Raw genomic sequence first — 23,724 nt, 5'->3', positions numbered from 1 at the left:
ATAGTATATTCCACACACCAGATTCCATCCATATTGAACAAACAACATTTCTTTTCAGATATATACTTTTAAAATCAACACAGTGTGAGATTGAAGAAAAATTTCTCAAGTTTGCAGATTGTGGCAACAAACACAGGGAAGAAATTGCTCAGTTGATAACTGATTCATTGGAAGAACATGTCGTTCCTCTCAGTGATTGTAGAGCTCAAACCTACAATAATGGGGCAAATATGGCCAGAAAATACAACAGAGCACAAGCAAGGATACAAGAACAATGCTCAACAGCATTTTTTTTAACCTTGCAGTTGTCTCACATTAAACTTATCTGGAAATGCTGATGCTGAAGACATACATGAAGCAAATGTTTTTTGGAACAATTCAAATTGTTCAGTTCTTTTCATTGTATGTCTGAAACATGTTGGCCAGATTGTGTTGAATGTGTAAAACCTTTTGCAACTCACTTGCTTGGCATGAAATTGGCACTGGAATACCCCCTAGAACTAAATTTGATGGACAAAACAATAAATGAAGTCCATGGAGTTTTATTATATGTGACATCTTTTGCCTGTGTGTTAATGTCAGCCGTGTGGTACAAAATATTAGCTGGCATAACAAAACACACAACCCCCCCCCCCCAAAAAAAAATAGCTGGCATAAATGCAACAAGGTCATTCAAGCTAGATATGCCACATTGGACGTTGAAGTAGCAAACATAGAAGCTCTTCTCACAGAGCTCTTGGAAACAAGAAATAAAACTCTACCATATATTACAGCACACCTGATGCTCACTTGAAAGAAAGGAATGGCACAGATGATACTCCAGAAGAGGCCTGCTTCCGAAAGCGTGTGTTTGACATTTTGATAGATCATGTTATAGCAGGATTAACCATTCATTTCAATGCTGTTAAGCAGTTGACCGAAAAAATTGATTTCTTGTAGAAATGTCTCACAATGTCTGTAAATGATTTGGAGAGAAAAGCTCTATCACAGCAATATCCTGCTGACCTTAATGGAGATGATTTTGGAAAGAAAATGAAGCATTTTACCCACAGCACATAACACACATTTGTAAATGCACAGTTAAAGCCATTGGATCTGTTGAACTTGTTAACAGAGTACAGAACTTGCCGACCTGTTTCCAAATGTTTGTGTTAGCTTAAGAATACTGTTAACAATTCCAGCAACAGTAGCTTCTGGAGAGGTCATTTAGCAAACTTAAGCTAATTAAGAATTATTTAAGGTCTGCGATGTCTCAGGAACATCTTGTGGATTTGGCCTGGCTAAGTATTAAATCAAACCTTGCCAGAACAATTAATTTTCATGCTTTGAAACATTTTTTTTCCACATGAAAGTCCAGAAAAGCTTTTTTTAAAAAGTAAATAGTAAATTTATCCACCTTTTTTAAACTAATACTAATGTCTTCTGATAAAGTGATCTGCATTGCAATATAAAAGGATGTTTCAGTGTAATTCTTTTGTAGCATAAACAAAGATGTTCAAATCAAATGTGCTTTCTTATCTCTGCTCTTCTTTAATTTTATATATATTTATTTGTGGTAACAAGTACTGTTGTTGGTGCATCTGGTGCATATTTGCCAGAGGTAATTTAGAAAATTTCAATCAAGATTGGGTTGGGGGGGGGGGAGATCTTGTTGCTTTTTAAATGGAATGTTTACCTTTAAATATTTTGTTGGATCTCATATCTGCCTGGCTTAAGCTGAAATCAAGTATTGGTGGTTGTTCTGAATGCCTCAAAAAATAATTCAGGTCTTTGAAGACTATTGAGTGTTGTATAAATTTACTTACGGTCAGGCAGCATTGCGGCCTGGTCAATGATCCAGCAGCTGGCTGGGGAGGGCTGCAGGCCTGCTTGCAGATTGGCCTATGGCAGCAGGCCTGGGTCCGGGGATTCCCCAGAGGGCGGGCCCAACCAGCCAATGCTTGGTTCCATCCCCTGGGAAACAAATTGAGGCGAGCCCAGCATGGTTGCATTAGTGTTGCGGTGTTTGACAAGTGGCACGCGTGTACATTTTTGTAATAAATTTGTTTCCAGAGCAGAACTAGACATTAAAAACAACAGTGGAGAATGATGGTTGGGGCGGGGGGCTTGCAGGGGAGGACTGGCAAGTCAGGAGAGGTGCTTCCCCTACTGCCTGTCAATTCCGTTCTGCAAATGCCCCTCCTGGCCATGATCAGACTTTCTTTTCCGCCATCGGCGCTCCAAAACCAAAAGAGAGCTTGGGCCATATAGAGCACAAGGGGGAGAAACTGCTCCAGGAGAGAAGTTGTGGTGGAGGGAAAGGGTTGAGTATCTCTCTTTCCTGCCTGATTCTCACCTGCAGGCATTTCCTATTCCGTTACTGTTACCTTTGCAAACACAAGCTTACAAACATGTATTTGTCAAATACCTGTACAGCGGTACCTCAGGTTACAGAGGCTTCAGGTTACAGACTCCGCTAACCCAGAAATAGTACCTCGAGTTAAGAACTTTGCTCAGGATGAGAACAGAAATCATGCTTCGGAGGCGCGGCAGCAGCAGGAGGCCCCATTAGCTAAAGTGGTGCTTCAGGTTAAGAACAGTTTCAGGTTAAGAACAGACCTCCAGAACGAATTAAGTTCTTAACCCGAGGTACCACTGTATTGGGAAACATGTATGGACAATCAAACACATTTCAGTTCAAGGTAAAAATACATTAATTATTTCTAGGAACATGTTCCTTGCACCTTCACTTCCATTTAGGAAGAACGAACGAATTAAGTATGTAACCAGAGGTACCACTGTATACAGGTCTACCCAAAGATGTTAAATGGCTGTTCTTTTCCAAGAGAGCAGTTAGGCTGAAGTGTGTTGAACATACTAATTGTAAGGCATAGCCCTCTCAACCTGTTAGCATTTTTTCTATATCCCAACTGTAAACTTTTATATCTGTTAAAAGGAATTCTCTTTTTTTCTACCCCCCTGACTTCTCCCCCGCCATTCTCTCTATTTGTTTAAAAACAATCATTGTGAGATTGAGAACATTTGTCTTGGAGGCTGTGCTGTATTCCAGGTCAGTGTAACCTCAGGAAGTTGCCTAATAAAAGATGTCCTATGTCATCTGAGCCAAAGGATCTGTCAGCAGATCAGCTGGATCTCCCTGTATTGACAAGATCACAGATGACTGAGCATGGAGATATGTAAAGAAATACCCATGCCCTCTAGATACATCCAAGTGTGCCTCCCTTTCATAACACCATCTCTCTCATCGTCACCCAAACAAGGCACAGTGTCTATTGTGCTTTTCCACGCCATTTTAAGTGTTCTCTCGCTGCAAGTCTTTTCCAGTGATGCTCTTAGTAATCTTTATTTGCCTTCAGCAGGCTTTTTAGAAATTAGCTTCCTTTTAGAAAGCTGGCTGCCAGATGGTCTCTTTTATATTTTAGCTTAATTTAATCTTGAGGTCATTACTATTGGAAAATATTCTCTTCTTTGTCAGTTTCGCCCCCTCTTCAGCAAGACAGCAGAATGATTTCACTGTCGGTACATAAACATGAATGGCAACTCACTGTGACTGCATATCCTCATCTGCTCTTCAGGACAACTTTGTGCACTAGGTTGTATACAGCTCCTATTAGTAAATTGCGCAGGATTTTATGCTAATTGTCAGATATACAGTAAATGATTTCTTAGTTTTGCTTTATATTGCTTGCTTTGAAACACTCTCTGTGGAACTGGGTTGTAAATCATTGTAGAAAACTATTTAAGTTTTGATTTATACAGATAAAAGAGGCGATGGCTAATTAACAATGACTTTATTGTAATGCATATACAGCTTTTTTTTATTCCCTTCAGCATACTCATTTCAGTACCAAGGGATGGTAGTTTTATGCATGTGTTGGAAAAAATGCTTAGAATATTGGGAAAAAACCAATATTAATATTGGAGGATGACATATTTTGCAGCAAACGTGTGCCTGGCCTATTCCAGGTGACCTACATTTAGGCAAAACAACCTAAAGGGAGGTAAAGAAATGCACATTCGTTTGTTCTTGGATGCATATGAGTAACTCAAGATGAAACCGCATGGCTTATGTTTGTTACAATTAGTGAGGAAGGAGGGTACATAATGTAGATATTTACAATGAAACAAAACCAAAGATGTGTTTTTAATTGGCTCTTTTCATCTTATAGTATTACTTACAGGTGTAATGGATTGAAATAAATTAAAAAAATTGTCCAGTAGCACCTTAGAGACCAGCTAAGTTAGTTCTGGGTATAAGCTTTCGTGTGCATGGACACTTCTTCATATACAGTGGTATCTCAGGTTAAGAACTTAATTCGTTCTGGCAGACCGTTCTTAACCTGAAACTGTTCTTAACCTGAGGTATCACTTTAGCTAATGGGGCCTCCCACTGCCGCTGCGCGATTTCTGTTCTCATCCTGAAGCAAAGTTCTTAACCCAAGGTACTATTTCTGGGTTAGCGGAGTCTGTAACCTGAAGGGTCTGTAACCCAAGGTACTAATGTACACTGAAACAGTAGTCACCAGACGTTATATATAGTCGGAGGGTGATGTGGTGTAATGGGTATCATTCACCATCCATGACCTTGTAGATCAGGCATAGGCAAACTCGGCCCTCCAGATGTTTTGGGACTACAACTCCCATCATCCCTAGCTAACAGGATCAGTGGTCAGGGATGATGGGACTTGTAGGGGCCACATCTGGAGGGCCAAGTTTGCCTATGCCTGTTGTAGATCATATTTGTTTCTTCAAATTCCTTTGTATGCTTCTGGCATAATAAAATCATGACTTCGTTCTCAGTGAGAAACTCTGGGCGTTGTGTGTGTTTGCTCTGTTAATTGTGAATAGAGTGCAGGAAAAGGAAAGATAGAAGAGCTCAAAAGCCCTTGATTATGTGTGGTGTATTACTGTTTTCCCTGCACAAAGTAGAAATTGTGAGAAGCTTATTCTCCCCGCAACTCGTCAGAAAGTACCTGTATATCACATATTTTTCAAGGCAAAGCAATAGAAGGACATGGCGGCATAAAGCACTGAAGATAGAGACTTATTTAAAATTCTTTATTCCATTCAAGTAACAAGGGAAGTATGAACTATTTCCTTCCAGCAGGTTTTTCTGCCCAAATTCCATTGATTCCCCCCCCCCCATTTTCCCTGCCTCCTCCAACCCTGCTTGGAACTTTTCCAATCCCAGTCTCTACAGAAGCTCCAATGGGTACATAGTTTGTCCTAAGATTTATATCTTCTCTTGTCTAAAGCAAAATGTTTTATAATGCCTATTGGAGCATTGGGCTTAGCTATTTTGAACAACTGTGTAATTTCCACCCCGATTCTCTTGCTTCTTTCTTCCCTTTTGAAATTAAGGAGCTGCCACTCGTTTGGAATTTCCCTACATTACTTTGTGTTCATTGGAGTGCTGCCATTCTTGAAGGGAAATGTTCAGCTTCCGCGGAGTCTCTATTTCTGGTTCTTTGTTTTCTTTGCATGTTTTCTATAATAATAATAATGATGATGATGATAACAACAACAATCACCAACATCAACCACCAGGCCATTGAACTCATATATTGTGATAACCAGTAATGGTTTCAGGCTGGTATTTAGGCTGCCTTTTTGGAGCTTCTTGTGGAATTTTTTTTGGGAACCATAGGGATAGCTACAAGTTAGTATTTTTGTCAGCAATATGTAGCAAGAATATATCTCATTACTTAATCTCCTTGAGAAGGCAATGGGTGCTATGATTTGCTGGTATTTTCATTTTAAAAGGAAATAATAACAAAAGAGGACTTTTCCCCCATTGCAAATGGACTCATTGCAACTTGACTTATAGGAGTCTTGTTAACTAGAATGTCAGGTCTTATACACAAGACAAGATCTCTTAGCATTTGATCTAAAATGTCCAATTCACTTTTTCATTCTACTTGCACTGCTAAAAATTAGTATAAAGACCTGTGGAATATCTGGCTACATGTGAACACAAATATGCATGAAACCCTCTGAAAACATGTACATATGCATTATCATAAAATGTCTCAAGTATTCACTTGATTGCCCTCATTATTTTCTACTGAATTTGCTTTTTACATATTTGGATAATGACAGCAGAGCCTGCCATTTTCAAAATGGTGTAAGTTCTAATTAGATCAAGTTCTGCCCTCTTCTAGACCTGTGTGTTGAACTAGCCTGAGGAATGAAGTGTGATTAATCTGCCTCTGATTCTAACCACCTTTGGGCCATCAATTTTCCCCATTTTCTCTGGATTTAATTTCTCTATTTATAACTAGCAACTTAAAGAGTTGAGATACAGTCAGACACACCACTAGTCATTTTGAACATTTCTTGGGAACCTTTTTTGGCCAGAAGGCTCAACCCCTGGCCCAACCTCTGATGGACCAAGTTTGACAAGTGAGCAGGGCCATCCAGCTGGGACTAAACAGCACAAAGCACAGGACAAGGCAGTTGCAAACAGCCCTGTGTTGCCTTTTGAGTGCTGTGGTTTTGGGGAAATGACCTCAAGGGCCAATTGATACCCTGAGCAGGCCAAGTTTGGCCCATGAACCAGATATTCTGCCCCCCTGGACTACACAGTAAAGTTATTCTGTGCCTGAAGTTGGTAGAGAAGGTGATACTCATTTGACATGGGGAAAGCTCATTGGAGGTTGCTACTCGGTTTGTCATGTTTTTCCTAAACCCTTCTCAAGATGATGTCACATTATGCAATGTGTTGTAGGTGGGGCTGTTTTTGAAAATGATCTAGAAACTTCTGTTTAGGATACAGTGGCAAGACTGTTAACTGGGACTGGGTGATATAAGCACATCACGCCAATGCTTTGCTCCCTTCACTGGCTTCTGGCCTGTTTCCAATCCTAATTGAAGATTTTGCAAAGTTTTTATTGATTGTTATACATAGGGTATAGTGCAAACGTAGCTATGCTCTGGTGTGTTCAAGGTGAATTCACCTATTTGACTTTATGCCAGGGGTTGTCAGCCTGGTCCCTACCGCCCACTAGTGGGCTTTTCAGGATTCTAGGTGGGCAGTAGGGGGTTCTACGGCACAAGCTGAATCCTCCTTCCATTGAGCACTGGTGGGCAGTAAGGAAATTTTACCATCAAGAAAGATGCATTAGTGGGCGGTAGGTATAAAAAGGTTGACTACCCCTGCTTTATGCAATGAAACAAATGACTGTAAACAACCCTAAAAATGTAACAATGTGCAACTGAGAGCTAGGAAGACTCTCTTTTAAGACAGAGGAATTTTAAAATGTAAGGGGGAAATGGTAACTGACGGCTGATGATAAGACTGTGTACACTTGTAGCAAGTAGTTCTGGGGAGGAATGTGTCGTAGTTATTTTATCACAGTGAACACACTTGGAAGTCTTTAAATATAAAATATGAAATGTGCCTCTTAGAACAAAGCAGGGAGGAGAACTAATGCGTTTTATATATCTTCATGCTCCATGGTACTAGATGGTGTGGCACAGCACAGAAAATCTCTTACTAATGCACAGTGTATTTTGATGTGTGTTGCTGGCAACTCATAGATACAACATACACAGTGAGCAGAGCTCTTCCACTGACCCTGTACACAAGAATGCTAAGCCCTAAAGAGGCTTTGGTTCTGACAGTTAAAGGACATCTGGCATGGAAAGAATATGAACACTGCCATGATCTAATAGGTAACTTGTATTGAAAATATCTGAGAAGCAAACAACAGAACTTTGATTTTGATTCACTTTCTTTTATTGTGCATTTACTTTTAGCTAATGCTCCTTTTCATGCTCTTTTCAATAACGTCAAAGGCAAACAAAAAAGCGATATGAGGATCACATATTTCTGCCTAGTTCATATTGTGAACTTGTCACTTTCTTGAAATCTTACAAACAAAATTATATATTTCTGAATGGCACTTTACAGTAAAAATGTTTACATAAAAAGTGCAAAAGCTTGGGGCAAATCTTTGGCGTATTTGATTCTGTCCTCAAAATATACTCAGTGGTAAGCCTGCTCCCCCAGCTAACATGCATTTCTTTCCTTTTGGTAACTGTGTAGCTCACAAAATAAAACAGAAAACCTTAACCTTGTTTTTAAGTAAATGCAGTACATGAAAAATTGAAGTATTTTGCAATTTTCATGTATGTTCACCGAACATTTGTATAAATTGTACTTCAGGGCAGGGATAGGTGTGTTCTTCCAAGGGTTGCTATGGCAAAGTCAGAGAATGAGACTCTGGGAAGTGATTTGATAAAAGCCTTTTAGAGCTATTGAAGGAAATGTTAACTTGGATGCCAGCAGCAAGACTTCTTTTCTTCGTCACAATTAATGAGATTTGGGGGCATTTAATTTCGTAGGAACTATCTGAAGCACAAGTTATGCTCAAGGGCATGACATGTGCCTTAATAAATTAATTTAAATAACAGTTATGGGTTAATTTCTCTTAATAAATTGATTATACAACAGAAGGCTTATACTAAAGCCCGTCACACTGAAAGAACCAGGGCTTTTTAAACAAAACACTGAGTACAAAGTTAACAACTGAATCAATTCAGTTGTTAGGCATTTTCCTCACGAGGGATGGGGAACCTATGGCAACAGATGTTGTTGAGCTCCAGTTCCCATCAGCCCCAGCCAGCGTGGCAAACAGACAGGGATGATGGGAGCTGGAGTCCAGCAATATCTAAATGGCTATAGGCCCCTGAGCTGAACAATGAAAACTATACTGGATGTTACTCCTGTTTCTTTAGATTACAGAGTCTTCCTGTGACCAATCAGGCACACAGGGAGCACTTTAAATATTATGTAAGGTCATTGGAAGCATACTGCTCAGGTAAGGTTGCAAGAAGATGTTCTTAACAAGCTATGCAGAATTCTTCTTTTTTCCATTAACACAAACTGTGTCTGAACTTGTGACTGCAGCTGAGTCAATATTTAAAATGGGGAGCAGCCCTTTGATATTCAGGTAGTGGCTCTTACCTATTTCGTGAATTGATCGAAACGATCTAGCAGAGACACACTTCCATGTAAGGACTGACATTATTTTTGCCAGGTAGTGAGGTTTCTGAAAATGAAGCATTAGAAGTTGCCTTCTTGAACATGTGACTAAAATAGGGCAGTGGGGGATGTTAGGTGTGCAACATCACACATACACTGTGCATACTTAGTGCAGGTGTTGGAATTGCATGAGTGTGCCACACAGTGCCACAACCATTGCAAGAGATTAAAAATGATTACAACAGCCAACTTGGAAAATGTTTGTATGTATGACCTATGAGGAATATCCTAAGTTATTTTGCCTAACCCCTGTGTTGGAAAAGGGAGCGTGGGAAAAGTAGATAATATAAGACCAATGCATTTTAACAATGTGAGGCAAAATTGGAACAAAATAAAGGGGATATCCTGCAGCGGAAAAAGTCTTTCTCATAGACAGCTGCCCATTTCAGTTTCCATTGCTTCAGAGAACATTAAGCTGGGTGAGTTTCTTCTTCCTTTCCCATTTCAGTTTCATTGGACATGTAATATAGATACATAGATAGATGGATTAATTTCAATGTGGTTTACAAGTTGCTAATGCACACAGTGGACATCTTTCACAGAGTGTTGCTCTTTGGATCTAAAGATTTGTTTGGAGGCATGTCTTAAATGGCTTGTTCCACCATACTTGTGGAAAAACAAGCATGAGTTCTAGTGCCTCTTTTGCCATTGTTTCACCCCCAATTTGCCCTCCATTGGACCCTTCATGTGGCCCACACTCTTTGCCTCTGCCATGTCCCTTACAACCACATCCATATCCCATTGAATCGTATCCACAAAGACCTTTCCCTTCAAAAATGATGGGAGTATAGCCAAGCAATGTCTGGAGAGCCCCAACTTCCCCACCTCTGACATAGGGCATTTTTGCTCTGAGCAGCTGACGGCCTCTGGGCCAAATCTGACCAGCCAAGTGTGGAAGTAAGTGGCATTGGTAGCAATAGAGCCTGTTGGCAGGCCATTATTGTGAGGCGTTGCTGTTGACTTTGCTGATCCAGGGTTTTATGCTGCATTAGGGACAAAGAAAAAAATGGCAGTTTTCTTCAGAAAGTAAATGATGTGTGGGGTAGGTGTGTGGAAATACAAGATGCCCATTATTTGTCTTTTTAAAGTAGCCTCTCTGATAGTCCCATTCATGCAAAGTTTGTCCTTGTTTCCATAGTGAGGCTGGTAATTACAACTGCCCTTTAGCATACTCGAGAATGGAAAGGGTTTGGCTTCTTTCTTTCTTCTCCCCACCCTTTTGCGCAAGCAGTACATCTTATGTAGCATTCTGAAATAAGGCTAGAGAGCCAGGTATTTGCCTAGATGTCAATGTGTGCAATTAGCTGGAGAGTTCCTCTGTGCTCTTTACATGGCTTATGGCTCTACCAGCTGGGAGCTTAGTTTAAACATTTCAACATTTGGGAAGCAAGCAGGGCTCCATTAGAGCAAACAGTGAATAGAAAGAAAGCTAGGAGGCTGGGATGTTTATGGTTTCCCTTCAGTGCAGAAGTAGCTAATGATATAAACACAGGTTTCTGTTTAAACCTGATGTGTTTTATTAATGAGCAGCTGGCTGCTTTTTCTTTTTCTTCTTTCTGTTTCTGAGCAGGATAAAGATTTTGTATCGCCAATGCTGGGTAGAAAATAAATGGAGTATTAATAGCATACCAGAGTGTGTCGTTTCTGAGAACTCTGGTTATGTCACCATTTCTTGATAACAGTCCTGCCCCACCCCCAGCCCCCACTTTTGATGCTCATATGCAACTTGGCCTGAGAAACTACATGCGCGTCTGTCTTGGGTTGCTTCTTTTGTCCGTGTTTGTGAGATTGTCAGGCCCATAGTCTGTTGTCAATCCCTCCGTTAGTCAAGAGAAACTCAGGAGGTGGTGAGGAAATCAGAAATAAAACCAGAAATGTGTTTCTGTATAGTAGAGAGCCCCAAACTGTACAAGCAAATTCACGTGATGTGTATGTAATCTAAAAACATTCTCTCTCTGCCCCCCCCGCCCGCCCCAAATCCCAGTGGAAGCACAGTAGCACTGCCAAAATGCTTCTTCGAAATGTTGGCAGCAGAAGAGCACACAGGTGCAAGCTTCAGATGGCCGAGAGTCAAGCAGAAGAGTGGCTGACTGCTTGCCAGCCTGGGAACCAAATACATGAGAAAGGTGCTTCTTCCAGACCATCCTGGCCATGTCTTAAGATCTTCTACAGGAAACCCGGTTGCCATGTTATCCAGCCACAAAAGAGGGTTGTTGTTGTTTTGCAGTGACGATACTCTGGCTTTGCTAGCCGGGCACCCACAAGACAATCCTTTGGCTGCCAGGTTAAAAGACTTTATTTACCCAGTTATGTTGTTTAAGACAGGAGCGACTAACCCAGTGGTCCTCCAGATGATGGATTCTGATTCCCATCATCCCTAGCTAGCATGGCCAGTAGTCGGGGATAAGGCGAGTTGTAGTCCATTAAAACCTAAAGAGCCACAGATTAGCTGCCTCTGGTCTAAGGTTTAGCTTACATAACAGTTTTAATTGCTGCCTTTTCTCTTATTTGTTGTGGATAAATTATGTGTTATTAGTTTTTATTGTACACTGTCATAGGGTGGATCTAGACCAGGGGTCAGCAAGCTTTTTCAGCCGTGGGCCGTTCTATTGTCCTTCAGACCATGCGGTGGGCTGGACAATATTTTGAAAGAAAAGAAGAAATGAACGAATTCCTATGCCCCACAAATAACCCAGAGATGCATTTTAAATGAAAGCACACATTCTACTCGTGTAAAAAACCAGACAGGCCCCACAAATAACCGAGAGATGCTTTTTAAATAAAAGGACACATTCTACTTATGTAAAAACACACTGATTCCCAGACCGTCCACAGGCTGGATTGAGAAGGCGATTGGGCCGCATCCGGCCCGTGGACCTTAGGTTGCCTGATCTAGACAATGGAAAAAACAGCTATAAATAAGTCAGAAATTAGATTGTTATAACAAAAGAAAAAATTCTCTATGGAAAATTGTGTTTTAACATTTTCTGCTCTCTGGCGCCATCTGGTGCTGCATGTTTTTAGCGCATTCAAATTGCTGTTTCTTTACTAATGTCCTTGGATTCTGAACCCAACAAAAAGTGGCATATAAATGTTTACAAATAAATATTTCAGTAGACTGCTTGGGCTCTGAAGTTTAAATGGAGAGTAGATTTTGTGGGAAATTGTGGAGAAATCATCAGTTCCTGGAAGCTCTGTGGAAGAGCTTTTTTAAAGCTGAAGCTGCATATTGCGTTCTGTTGTGTACAGAATTGTGGTACTTTTAATAGTGTAATTTAAGCTTGTGTTTTCTGTGGTGTTTATGATGAAAAGCTGTGTAGGATTTTTTTTTAGAAAAGGTGCTAAAATAGTCTTTTAAATTGCATTAAACTGTATGTGAGAGTGAGTTTGCATTCTTTTCATTCAGTTTGCATATTACCGTGGCTGCTTGCTAATGTATATGCAAACTTTTTGTAATGTCTTTTTTCAAATCTCTGCTTGCATACACTGTAAATACAGTGGCTCTCGTGACACTGGGAAGAACAGTTGCTCTTAACATCCTAAAGTATTTAGCTGCTTTGACAACTCATGACCAGAGTCCATACAGTCCATTCCATCATTGTTTCCAATTATTCCAGTGTGTGCATTAAAGCTCTCTTTATTTTCCCCTCTCCAAATGTAGCTCAAGAGTACTGTACTCAGTGCTACTCCAATCTATATTTATTGGGGTTTTTAAACAAATGATTCGTGTATGATTCGTTTTGCCAATCACAAATCCCCTTGATGTTGCTGAATGGACTGGATTTGGGAATGAGAGGAACATAGCAAATTTCACAGCTAAGAGAGAAAGAGGTGTTTGTATCTATGTGTAATCCTGTTTAATGAGAGCGGCCTTTTCCTTTTGTAGATATGTATGAATCATGTTAACCCTTAGGGGAAAAAAATTGTTCAGTGTAGCAAGCTACTAAAAGTTTATTTTGCACTCTCAGTCTGTTGTTATGACTCTTCAGATTGGCCCACTGCCATGAACACCCCCCAAAACCTGGAAGCAGGCAGAGTTTGGTTTCTCCTTTTCAGAGGGGTTTTGATGCACGGTCTTTGCAAATTGACACTGTCCTCCTGCAATGAATGATAGTACAGAGAGTTACTGTTTCCTTTTCAAACTGTAAAGAATGCTTAGTGGTCGCATTGAAGCAGGATGGATAGATCAGGTCGTGGGCTTATTATCCTGGCTTGTTAAATACATGTTAAATCAGGTTAATCACTCTGTATGCTCACAAATGAATTTTCCTTGAGAACTTCTGTGTAATGTGATAGTGAGTGTGAGAGAAGTGCTCCTCTCGAGTAATCCCATTAAACATAGGGGTGGCTGTTAGCCCAGGCCTCCCAGTGAATTTATCATATTTCCTTCTGTTCTTCTTGTATCCTGCTTATTTGTTTTGGAATTCTTCAATCAACTTTCAAAACATTTCTAAAATCTTTGGCCTTCCAACTGTGTATGCTTGTTTAGCTAGAACAGAAGTTTGAGAGAAAAGAAAGCCCAACGTTTGATGTCTAAATTATACAATATTTTTATGATGGGAGGGAGAAATGATGGGAGGAAGAAATGAGCACCACATTGACAGTATTGGTTGATACCTTTGGGTATTAGAAATTCCTGTAAAATACTGTATATTATTGCCACTTTGTTCATACACCTGAGGTGATAAAGATGTACATGTAAATATGAAATTGGGCTTGAATATAATCATGACAAACATGAGAAATGATTTCAGAACAGATCTGATGAAGCTGCAGTAAGTATGTCTAGAAATATTGTCCTAAGAGTGTTAAAAGTAATAAGAATAATAGGTCTTCTTAGGAGGTGGCAAATGAAGTAGTAGCAGTAGGACTGCAATCATCATGATTGGGTACACAAAGTGTTGGGAGAACAAAATTCTATGCTTGAGGAATAGTTTGTTATAATGGTTTTTGTAACTTGTTACACAAAGAATAAGTTTGTATGTCCAATTGTGCTCTTCTGTTTGTGAAAAGACTTTTGACCCATTGAAGCCTTCCACCAGTGGAAGTTGTGGGAGGGTGATTTTTGCTGATTTCCCCCTCCTTCATTTAGCCATGTGTTTCTCAAACTTGAATCTCCAGCTGTTTTGGGGCTAAAACTCTCATCATCCCTAGCTAGCAGTACCAGTGGTCAGGTATAATGGGAGTTGTAGTCCAACAACAGCTGGAGAAATACTCATAGCCCCCCCCCCAAAAAAAAAACCTGCTCCAGAGAGTTTAGGAAACTTTCCAGAAAAGTGTGGGAGTGTGGAAAGTAGCAAAAAAGAATCTCACTAAATCAAAGTAGCAAAAAAAGAGCAGTCACTAAATCAAAAGAAGATTCTTTTATTTTTATGGAAGCAACTCACAATGGAGGGGTGGACTCAGAACTCTTTATGTTCAGTACAAGTAAAGGTAAAGGGACCCCTGACCATTAAGTCCAGACGTGGACGACTCTGGGGTTGCAGCACTCATCTCACTTTAAAGGATGAGGGAGCCAGCATCCGCAGACAGCTTCCGGGTCATGTGGCCAGCATGACTAAGCCGCTTCTGGCAAACCAGAGCAGTGCACGGAAATGCCGTACCTATTTATCTACTTGCACTTTGACGTGCTTTTGAACTGCAAGATTGGCAGGAGCTGGGACCAAGCAACGGGAACTCACCCCTTCACGGGGATTTGAACTGCTGACCTTCTTATTGGCAAGCCCTAGGCTCTGTGGTTTAGACCACAGCACCACCCGCAATCAAAATGGAAGAGAAAGAAACTATTGCATAGTGATCCACATTGTGCCACTGTGGAATATGAAGGAGATACAGACAGCAGAAATAAACTTGGGCAAAAGTGGAAAGGTGGCTGGTTCTTCTGAATTTTTTTTTTAATCAAACGTGCCCTCTCTTTGCATGAAATAATCCATTTTCTCTTAAATTCAGTATATATGCATCACCCTTTTCTGCCATCCCGTATGTTTAATATCTGTGTTTAAAATACAGTGTTTTGTATGTCACTAGGGGCTTTAAGAATGACTGGATTTTTGTTGTTGTTGCAGCTCTTAGGCATTAACCAAGAACAAAATGGGGAAACAGAACAGTAAACTGAGACCTGAAGTGCTCCAGGACCTCCGAGAGAACACAGAATTCACAGACCATGAACTGCAAGAGTGGTACAAAGGCTTCCTAAAAGATTGCCCAACTGGCCATTTGACTGTTGAAGAGTTCAAAAAGATATATGCTAACTTCTTTCCCTACGGCGATGCCTCAAAATTTGCAGAGCACGTGTTCCGCACTTTTGATACCAATGGCGATGGGACGATTGACTTTCGGGAATTTATAATCGCATTGAGTGTCACTTCGCGGGGGAAACTTGAGCAGAAGCTGAAATGGGCATTTAGCATGTATGACCTTGATGGCAATGGCTACATCAGCCGTGCAGAAATGCTTGAGATAGTGCAGGTAAGTAAATCGATACAGGAAGGGCACAGGAAGTTCACCCAGTACAGTATAATTCATTTACTGTATATACTCGAGTATAAGCAGACTTTTTCAGCACATTTTTAATGCTGAAAATGCCCCTCTCAGCTTATACTCGAGTGAGGCAGCGGCGGGACGAGCGGCCCAAAAGGAGCCCTTTCTCGCTGCTGGTCCCGCTGCTGTCGCCCACCTCTCGCAAGGGCAGGCACAGGAAGCCGCGGTTGGAAGAAGGCGCTGCACTGTGCCTCTCCCAATCACAGCTCCTATGCCTGCTCTTACAAGAGGCAGAGGCGGTGGCAGAGGGACGAGCAGCCCGAAAGGAGCCCTTTTGGGCTGCTTGTTCCTCCTCCACTGCCTTTGCCGCTGTCAGCAGCGGAGGAGGAGGAACAAGCAGCCGGCTTCCTCCGCCACTGCCGCCACCACCAGGTTTGTGGTGTGGTGAACCGGCTTATACTCGAGTCAATAAGTTTCCCCAGTTTTTTGTTCTAAAATTAGGTGCCTCGGCTTATACTCAAGTATATATGGTATCTTTTGTTAACAAACATACATACTACATATTTTAACACTTAAAGGTGTGCATAATCCTGATCAGTGTGCCACATGCCTGGAGCACATTCCAGATTAAATTATTCTCATCTTGTACCAGACTACTAAACAGAAAATATTTAGGTAATTATTATATATTTTACAGACACAAATCTTAGACCCAAATGTGCAGCCCTCTGCATTCACGCATCATTCCTCCCAATGAGTAAACAAAACGCACACACAGTCTATCAAAATGATGGGCATTTTCTAGGAAAACATAAGGGCTGTGTATTTGTTATGCCTAAAAATGTTTAAGTTGGCATATAAACAAGCAAATGCAGTATCTGGAGAATACATTATGTACATATCATAGTGAGTGTCCTGATTTTTTTTTTGCAACAACATAAACAATGACCAACATGTTCTGCTTTTTGTTTATCACTTATTTCCCATAAACTTGCAAAATAAGCTTCCACTACTTCCTTCAAGGATGCAAAACTGACTTCCTGTATTTTGCTGTTCCTGTAGGCAATCTACAAAATGGTGTCTTCGGTAATGAAAATGCCAGAGGATGAATCAACTCCAGAGAAACGAACAGACAAAATATTCAGACAGATGGACACAAACAATGATGGTATGTTTTTTGCAGCAAGTTACTATAACAAACAAAATTGGAACACTGGTGTGTGTATGCATGTGCTCATCACTCCTTAATCTCTAGGGTCTAGAGATCTACATGGCCACAATCTGCGACAAATACATTTGAAAAAGAAAAAGAAAAAAACCTGAAAATCTTACATTTCCATTTTTTACAACCAAACCATGTTCTAGCCCTTTGGCTGCAGAAAAAGTAGTCTGCTGAAAGCAGCATTTGTGAGGAGTGACAGACACCTGGGCATGCATTTTTAACCCTTTATCCTTGCCCTAACTTTTCTCCTCCAGGACCACAGTCCCTGCCAAGCAATGCTTTGCAACTGAAATAAATTTAGGGCATAAGTGCCAACCTAGCAGTTCGAAAGCACGTCAAAGTGCAAGGCAGGAAGGTAAATGGTGTTTCCGTGCGCTGCTCTGGTTTTGCCAGAAGCGGCTTAGTCATGCTGGCCACTTGACCCGGAAGCTGTACGCCGGCTCCCTCGGCCAGTAAAGCGAGATGAGCGCCACAACTGCAGAGTCGTCTACAACTGGACCTAAGGTCAGGGGTCCCTTTACCTTTAGTACTTTTAACCTCATTTGTACAATTTATTCTCACTGCAGTATTTTGAGCATTTTAGAACATATATTTAGTTAGCTACTCTTTTGCATAACACAACACTTGTACAGGTTAAAATATTGTGTCAAATCCATTTTACCCAGTGCAGCACAGTTAAAACTGTCAGTGTGCTGCATCATATGAAAAGGGTAACAATTCAGTAATACCGTATTTTTCGCACTATAGGACGCACTTTTTCCCCTCCAAAAATGAAGGGGAAATGTGTGTGCGTCCTATGGTGCGAATGCAGGCTTTCGCTGAAGCCTGGAGAGCGAGAGGGGTCGGTGCGCACCGACCCCTCTCGCTCTCCAGGAGAGCCCCACCGGCAGCCCCACAAGCTCGGGGGACAGCGGGGAGGCGGAACGCCGCCATCCCGCTGTCCCCCGACCTGGCTAGAAGGGGGGAGCTCCCCGTCGCCAGCCCCGCAAACTCGGGAGACAGCGGCAGAGGCGCAGCACGCCCTTCCCGCTTCCCCCGACCTGGCTAGAAGACTGGCGGGGGGGAGAAGCCTGCTCCTCCCCGTCGCCAGCCCCGCAAACTCGGGAGACAGCAGGAGAGGCGCAGCGCGCCATCCCGCTGTCTCCCAACTTGGCTAGAAGGCTGGCGGGGGGGAGAAGCCTGCTCCTCCCCGTCGCCAGCCCCGCAAACTCGGGAGACAGCGGCAGAGGCGCAGCACGCCCTTCCCGCTGTCCCCCGACCTGGCTAGAAGGCTGGGGGGGAGAAGCCTGCTCCTCCCCGTCGCCAGCCCCGCAAACTCGGGGGACAGCAGGAGAGGCGCAGGCCGCCGTCCCGCTGTCTCCCAACATGGTTTGGAGGCTGGCGGAGGGCTTCCTCCTCCCCCAGCCCTGCAAGCTCCCAGAGCGATGCCAAAGCTGCGCGCAGCTTCGGCATGGCTCTGGGTCCCGTTCTGGGGGAGGGGAAACTCGGGCTTCCCCGCGCCTGGGGGGGAAATAAAATTTTTCCCCTTTATTCCCCCCCCCCCCAAATCTAGGTGCGTCCTATGGACCGGTGCGTCCTATAGTGCGAAAAATACGGTAACTTCGAGTCAAACGATACATTACCCAGGAGAGCCCAACTGCGTCACCAAGTGTCTCTTTTTTTCGCTTTTAAAAACTGCTGTGGTGGAGGTCTCCAATTCTTATTAAGAAGTGGGACAGTCTTCTTCCAGGTGTTTTGTTAATGACCTGAAGAAAAGGGGGAAGGACCAAGATGTTATTTGACAGTTGCCACTTAGTTGGACTCTTACCCATCTATAAAGAAGTGAACTGAGATTTGATAGTGTGGGTGTGACTGCTCTGAGACCGTAGTTTGAGACCAGCCTAACCTCAGGGGGAATTTGGAGCTGGTATTTAATTACAGACATATCCCCAAATGGGGTTTCTCCAACCCATGACTCGTATCCCAAACTGTGGAGCCATTCTCAAATACTGATGGTGCCTTCAGGGAGATTGTGACCATCAAGAAAGACTTATTTGGATATAAATCACCAGTGCAGCTCATAACATGAGCATGTTGCTAATACAGCAATCGCTGAATTATAACTGTTGCAGCAGGACTTAAGAATAGCTAAGATTTTCATTCCATGAAATGTTACCACTCCAATGGCATAAGAGAATGCATAAAAATATAGTAGTTATCAAAATAGGAAGTAATATTTATAAGGTAGGAAGAACATAAACCTAACTGTGATTATTTTGTTGGGGGCGGGTAAAATCCCACAAGGGTAGAAGTGTCCTAGCCTTGCAAAGATTTAACATCTCAGTTGATAACAATGGCATGAACAAAGCCCCTTTCATGCTAGGTATTACATGACTTCCAACATTAATAACCTCCCCTCTGGCAAAATAAATGTGATGGAAGTTATTCTCAAAATAGGAACAATCAAAACTGGGATAAAAATTGCCTTAAAATGGGTTGTTGTTTTTACTTAGTAGGGTTTTTTTTTTAAAAAAAATGTCTCCAGAGGCACCAAATGCAAATGTGCATCAATGAATTTTTAAAATAAAATCTACCTATTAGTAAACACAGTGTTCAAACAGCTTTGGAAAAGGAAGAACCCTACCTTATGCAGTACGTAGACATTGTTAAGAAACAGTCATATTTCGAGAAGGGTGAGAATATTAAACTGAAGCGCTCAACTATGAGACCACCCCTGCTCAAATCACTGTGAGCAGAATTAAAACCAGATACAACCTATCTCAAGCAGTGTCCCCAACTTTTCTGCTTCATCCCAATCCTCTCAGCTCCTACCCTGTTCCCCAATGACAACCCCCCCCCCAACTTCAATTGGAAGGGGAGAATACGGTAGCAGTTATTGGAGGACTTCACCAAAATCAGGAGAGTAGTAATTATGCCTAGAATGTCATTTCTTTTCCCTGCTAGGAAATCATGGGAGGAATTACAAGCTCTATGATTTCCTGGCTGGCAGTTATGCTATACCTTTCATTTGCTGACTCCCCAGTTTTCACTGAAGTCCTCTGCTGGCTGGTACTCTTAGAAGAACATTTATCCTAGGAGAGGTGGGGTAACAGTTGTTGGATGTATTTGTACTCTTTGAATGCTCGGAGAGCTTCCCCAAGGTTTTACAAGCATTTCATTAACACTTCAGGCACCAGTGCATTTTGGAGTAAGCACAATGCATCTGTCTCTCTCTAGTAGTATCAAGTTGTGGGAGAAATTAATTGAAGGGCAAGTATAACAATTTTAAGGCAGAGATCCTGCTACTTTTAATTGTGATTTTCTGAAAGGCTATAAAAGAGAGAGAAATAGATGCATGCTTCGATTGTGTAACTTCTGTCCTGCTGTATCCCTGGGATTCTAGGATGATTTGATCAAGCACAGATGCCTCCACAGTATGTGATGTCTGTGGAGGTTATATCTGTGTTCAACCAAATCATCCTAGAAATAACTGTATCACTTCTAGGGCTGTGAGATATATTGATATATCGCCAAAACCAGTTTGAAGTTCACATCATGATAAGCTTCATAATATTTGACCTAGCAATATATCGTGAACCACAATGCATGTGAGGGTTAGGTGATACCTGGTTTTGTAATCTACCATAATGTCTGAAATAAGGATGGAACTATGCAGAGGCGAACAAGCTAATGTCCTGGCAACTGCTACTGCTTAGGGGTCTAAAACAGATAAATGACGATATTATCAATAACCACACAATTTCATCAGCAGGCAAGCCAAAATGCATCCACAGGACTTTGGGTTTGGGGCTTGGCTACCAAATGGTGGTATTCAGGACAATCCAAAGTACGGCAATGAGTCATAGTGAATTCAAATAATCTGGGACTGCCAGCAAGGGTGTCACTTTCAGAGGTTGCCCTGTGTTTCTCATAATGTGTAGTTCTGCTCTAATTTGGAATTAATGTAAGCCATTTATTGAAGCACAAATATTTCCACTGATGCAGATAGCCAAGCATGCAAATAAGCTAAACTAGAGTAGTTGGTTTTTATGTCTACTTAGTTACAAATAGATCAACATCACTGGTTTGTATGCCATAGTCCAAGAGCAAGGGAGGTGTTCTACATTTGTTTCAAAAACATATATGTCTGAGTGAGGTTCAGCTGCTGTCTGGATTTATTCAGGTTCACACCTCTACAAGGTGTCAGTTCAAGGAAGCAGTGAATCACTACTGAGATTAAATATGCTTTTCATGTCAGTTCCATTAAAAATATCTGCATTTGTCTTGAGTGTTTGGGATATGCAAACGGATGTGAAAGTCTTATCTGGTTCACACTCTTGATTATTGTTCTTTTGTCTACATCATATCAAGATTTCCTTACACAGCCCATCCCAAGAACAGCCTGCTAGGATCTTTGGAATAAGGATTATTAGGAGGACGTAGAAGTATTGTTAGTACCATCATTTGGAGTGCAAAGTTCACAATCCTATCTAAATGCACCCTGAACTGGGAAATGTTAGATCTGTCGTAATAATTGCGTGGCTCATTTTTTCAAGATTATACATTCATCTTTAAACTCATTGGCAACTAATTAGGTATATTAAAAGCCAATAATTGAGAGGCTAAGTTTATTTTTGTAAGTTACTTTTGGCTGCCAAATTATTTGATTTTGTATCTTTCTCTTGTTTCCCTTCAAGGTAAACTATCTCTCGAAGAGTTTATTAAAGGTGCCAAGAGTGATCCCTCTATCGTGCGGTTGTTACAATGTGATCCAAGCAGTGCAAGTCAGTTCTAATTAAACTCTGGACAGTTTGCAAAGAAAATTACTGGCTTGTTCAAGCTTTACTCGTAAATGGATGCCTTCTCAACCATTCCTCAGTGGCTAGTGGATGAGATTCCACTGCCAGATTGTCTGTGTAACCAAGTGAAAAAGAGCCTCACTCCTCTCACCAACATTGATGCAAATTCCTCCTTCCACTATCCCGTCCTTTGTTTCTTCCCCTTATGATTCACTCTACACATCTAACATAATTGAAGGGTATGTTTACAATGGCAGGTTAAAGAGGGGTTTATTGCACATCACTTGGTTAATATGAACAGATGACTTTCTAGTTAGCTCCTAAGAAAGAGATGCCATGTGTTCCTTTTGACCAACACAAATGGCAGGCATTTTAATTTGCTTCCCAGAAAACGGATATAAAATGTGGAATAAATTGAGTAGAATTTTCTTAAAGAGCATGATACCAGTTTCCTGCTATGAGGAAAGTTGCTTGCACTTACTTAATGGTCTTTCCATTGATTATATATATATATATATATATATATGCAGGTTTTGGTGTCCTCGGGTGTCTTCCCGTGTAAAAGTTGGGGTGTCTAGGCGACGTTTCGACGAGGTCGACACGTCGCCTAGACACCCCAACTTTTACACGGGAAGACACCCGAGGACACCAAAACCTGCATTCCTGTACCCGTGAAAATCTACGAAAGCAAATATATATATATATATATATATATATATATATATATATATATATATACACACACACACACACACACACACACATACATACTACAGTGGTACCTCGCAAGACGAATGCCTCGCAAGACGAAAAACGCGCAAGACGAAAGGGTTTTTCGTTTTTTGCGTTGCTTCGCAAGACGATTTTCCCTATGGACTTGCTTCGCAAGACAAAAACGTCTTGCGAGTTTGCTTCCTTTTTCTTAAAGCCGTTAATACCCAGCGAATCCGCGCTCCGCAAGACGACACAACTCGCGGAACGAATTAATTTCGTCTTGTGTGGCACCACTGTGTATGTGTGTGTGTGTGTGTGTGTGTGTATATATATATATATATATATATATATATATATATGGTGAAGTAATTTTTTTAATATTTAGGTCATATTTAATATATCAAGTAGAATCCATGCTTCATTTCTTCTAGTTGTCTGTGATTATTCAAATCTTTTTTTTTAAAGTGATATTTATGCATAGCAAGGTTGCCATTAAGGCACTGCATGACTAGCTGTTTGTGGATAATAACACTGTTTAATTACCAATTGCAACACTTTGTTCATTTTTACTGTTGATTGTTCAAGCGTTTTACTGTGTTAATGAAATTTAAAAGGAATATTTTTCCTTCTGTGTTTATCAGTGAAGTGCCACTTTACTGTGGCTGCAGCGTTTTTAAAATGGCATTTGAGTGAAGTGAGGTGATTTGACACACACTTGCTATGGCCGTCCTACCTTGTTGCGGTCCATCTCTGTTAATAGTCTTGTGCATTCCAGTGTTATTTAATATCTGCCTAATGCCAAGAAATGTTAATTGAAATAAAGACTTGATTTTCTTGTCTCTTTGTGTCATACTTCAATGTTTCAGGATTGTGCATGGCAAGGCTTCTCTGAAAAGCAATAAAAGGGCCAGTTGTGAGGAGCTAAATGCTTGGTTTAAAATATCGTTCTCCCAGTTTAGGAAAAGTGTGGGGGATAGCCATAGTGCTCGGCAGAGACCTACATTTCAAAGCCACAATATTAAAAGACAAAAAAAGGCAGATTCATTTTTGCCAAGGAATCACTAGATGGAAAAAAACAAACTGACAATTGGTTCCGTATATGCCCCAAACTCAAAACAGATAGATGGGAGAGGCTTCTCCCTGAGAGACATCCACTACACATCCCCATGGGCAACATTCCTCTGAGAACCCTGCCCAAATCGAAAAACCCTATAGACTACTAAAAATGCTTTTAAAAATAGAAGACCTATATGATATATGAGATCAAAGAACCCAGGCAACACCAGCCACACATTCCATTCTGGGCACCATAGCACAATGTCCAGACTGAATAGCATTTTGCTCACACCAGGTCTGATCCCCCTGGTTGAAGCAACAAACATCACTAAGGTTAAAATCACAGACCATGCCACAGTAGAAGCTACCCTCAAAATAGGGGAGGAAATACAAACCACCCCATCATGGTTCTTTAACCCCATACTGCC

General features: G+C 41.3%; 1 protein-coding gene and 1 long non-coding RNA gene across 5 annotated transcripts in view; one reads left to right on the top strand and one right to left on the bottom strand.

The window, feature by feature from the left end:
* HPCAL1 (hippocalcin like 1) overlaps positions 1–21,999 on the top strand; it is a 71,144-nt gene extending 49,145 nt beyond the window's left edge. The window contains exons 2-4 of the mRNA XM_081906633.1: positions 15,112–15,514; positions 16,589–16,694; positions 21,425–21,999. Coding sequence (XP_081762759.1) covers positions 15,137–15,514; positions 16,589–16,694; positions 21,425–21,522 — 582 coding nt within the window. The 5' untranslated portion in view covers positions 15,112–15,136 and the 3' untranslated portion in view covers positions 21,523–21,999. The remainder of the gene's footprint in view (positions 1–15,111; positions 15,515–16,588; positions 16,695–21,424) is intronic.
* LOC309367284 overlaps positions 5,262–23,724 on the bottom strand; it is a 37,874-nt gene continuing 19,411 nt past the window's right edge. The window contains exons 3-4 of one of the 4 annotated variants that reach the window (XR_014166979.1): positions 18,371–18,493; positions 5,262–5,488 (exon numbers count right to left, since the gene is read on the bottom strand). This is a non-coding gene — a long non-coding RNA (uncharacterized lncRNA). Of the gene's footprint in view, positions 5,489–10,539; positions 10,641–12,969; positions 13,145–18,370; positions 18,494–23,724 lie in introns of those variants that run through there. The other 3 variants (XR_014166981.1, XR_014166978.1, XR_014166980.1) reach the window with 3 other exon arrangements.

Source organism: Podarcis melisellensis (genome assembly GCF_964234715.1).
Source record: "Podarcis melisellensis genome assembly, chromosome: 3".
Classification (NCBI taxonomy): domain Eukaryota; kingdom Metazoa; phylum Chordata; class Lepidosauria; order Squamata; family Lacertidae; genus Podarcis; species Podarcis melisellensis.
The sequence above is the reverse complement of the archived record's forward strand: the minus strand, read 5'-3'. Positions and strand labels throughout refer to the sequence as shown.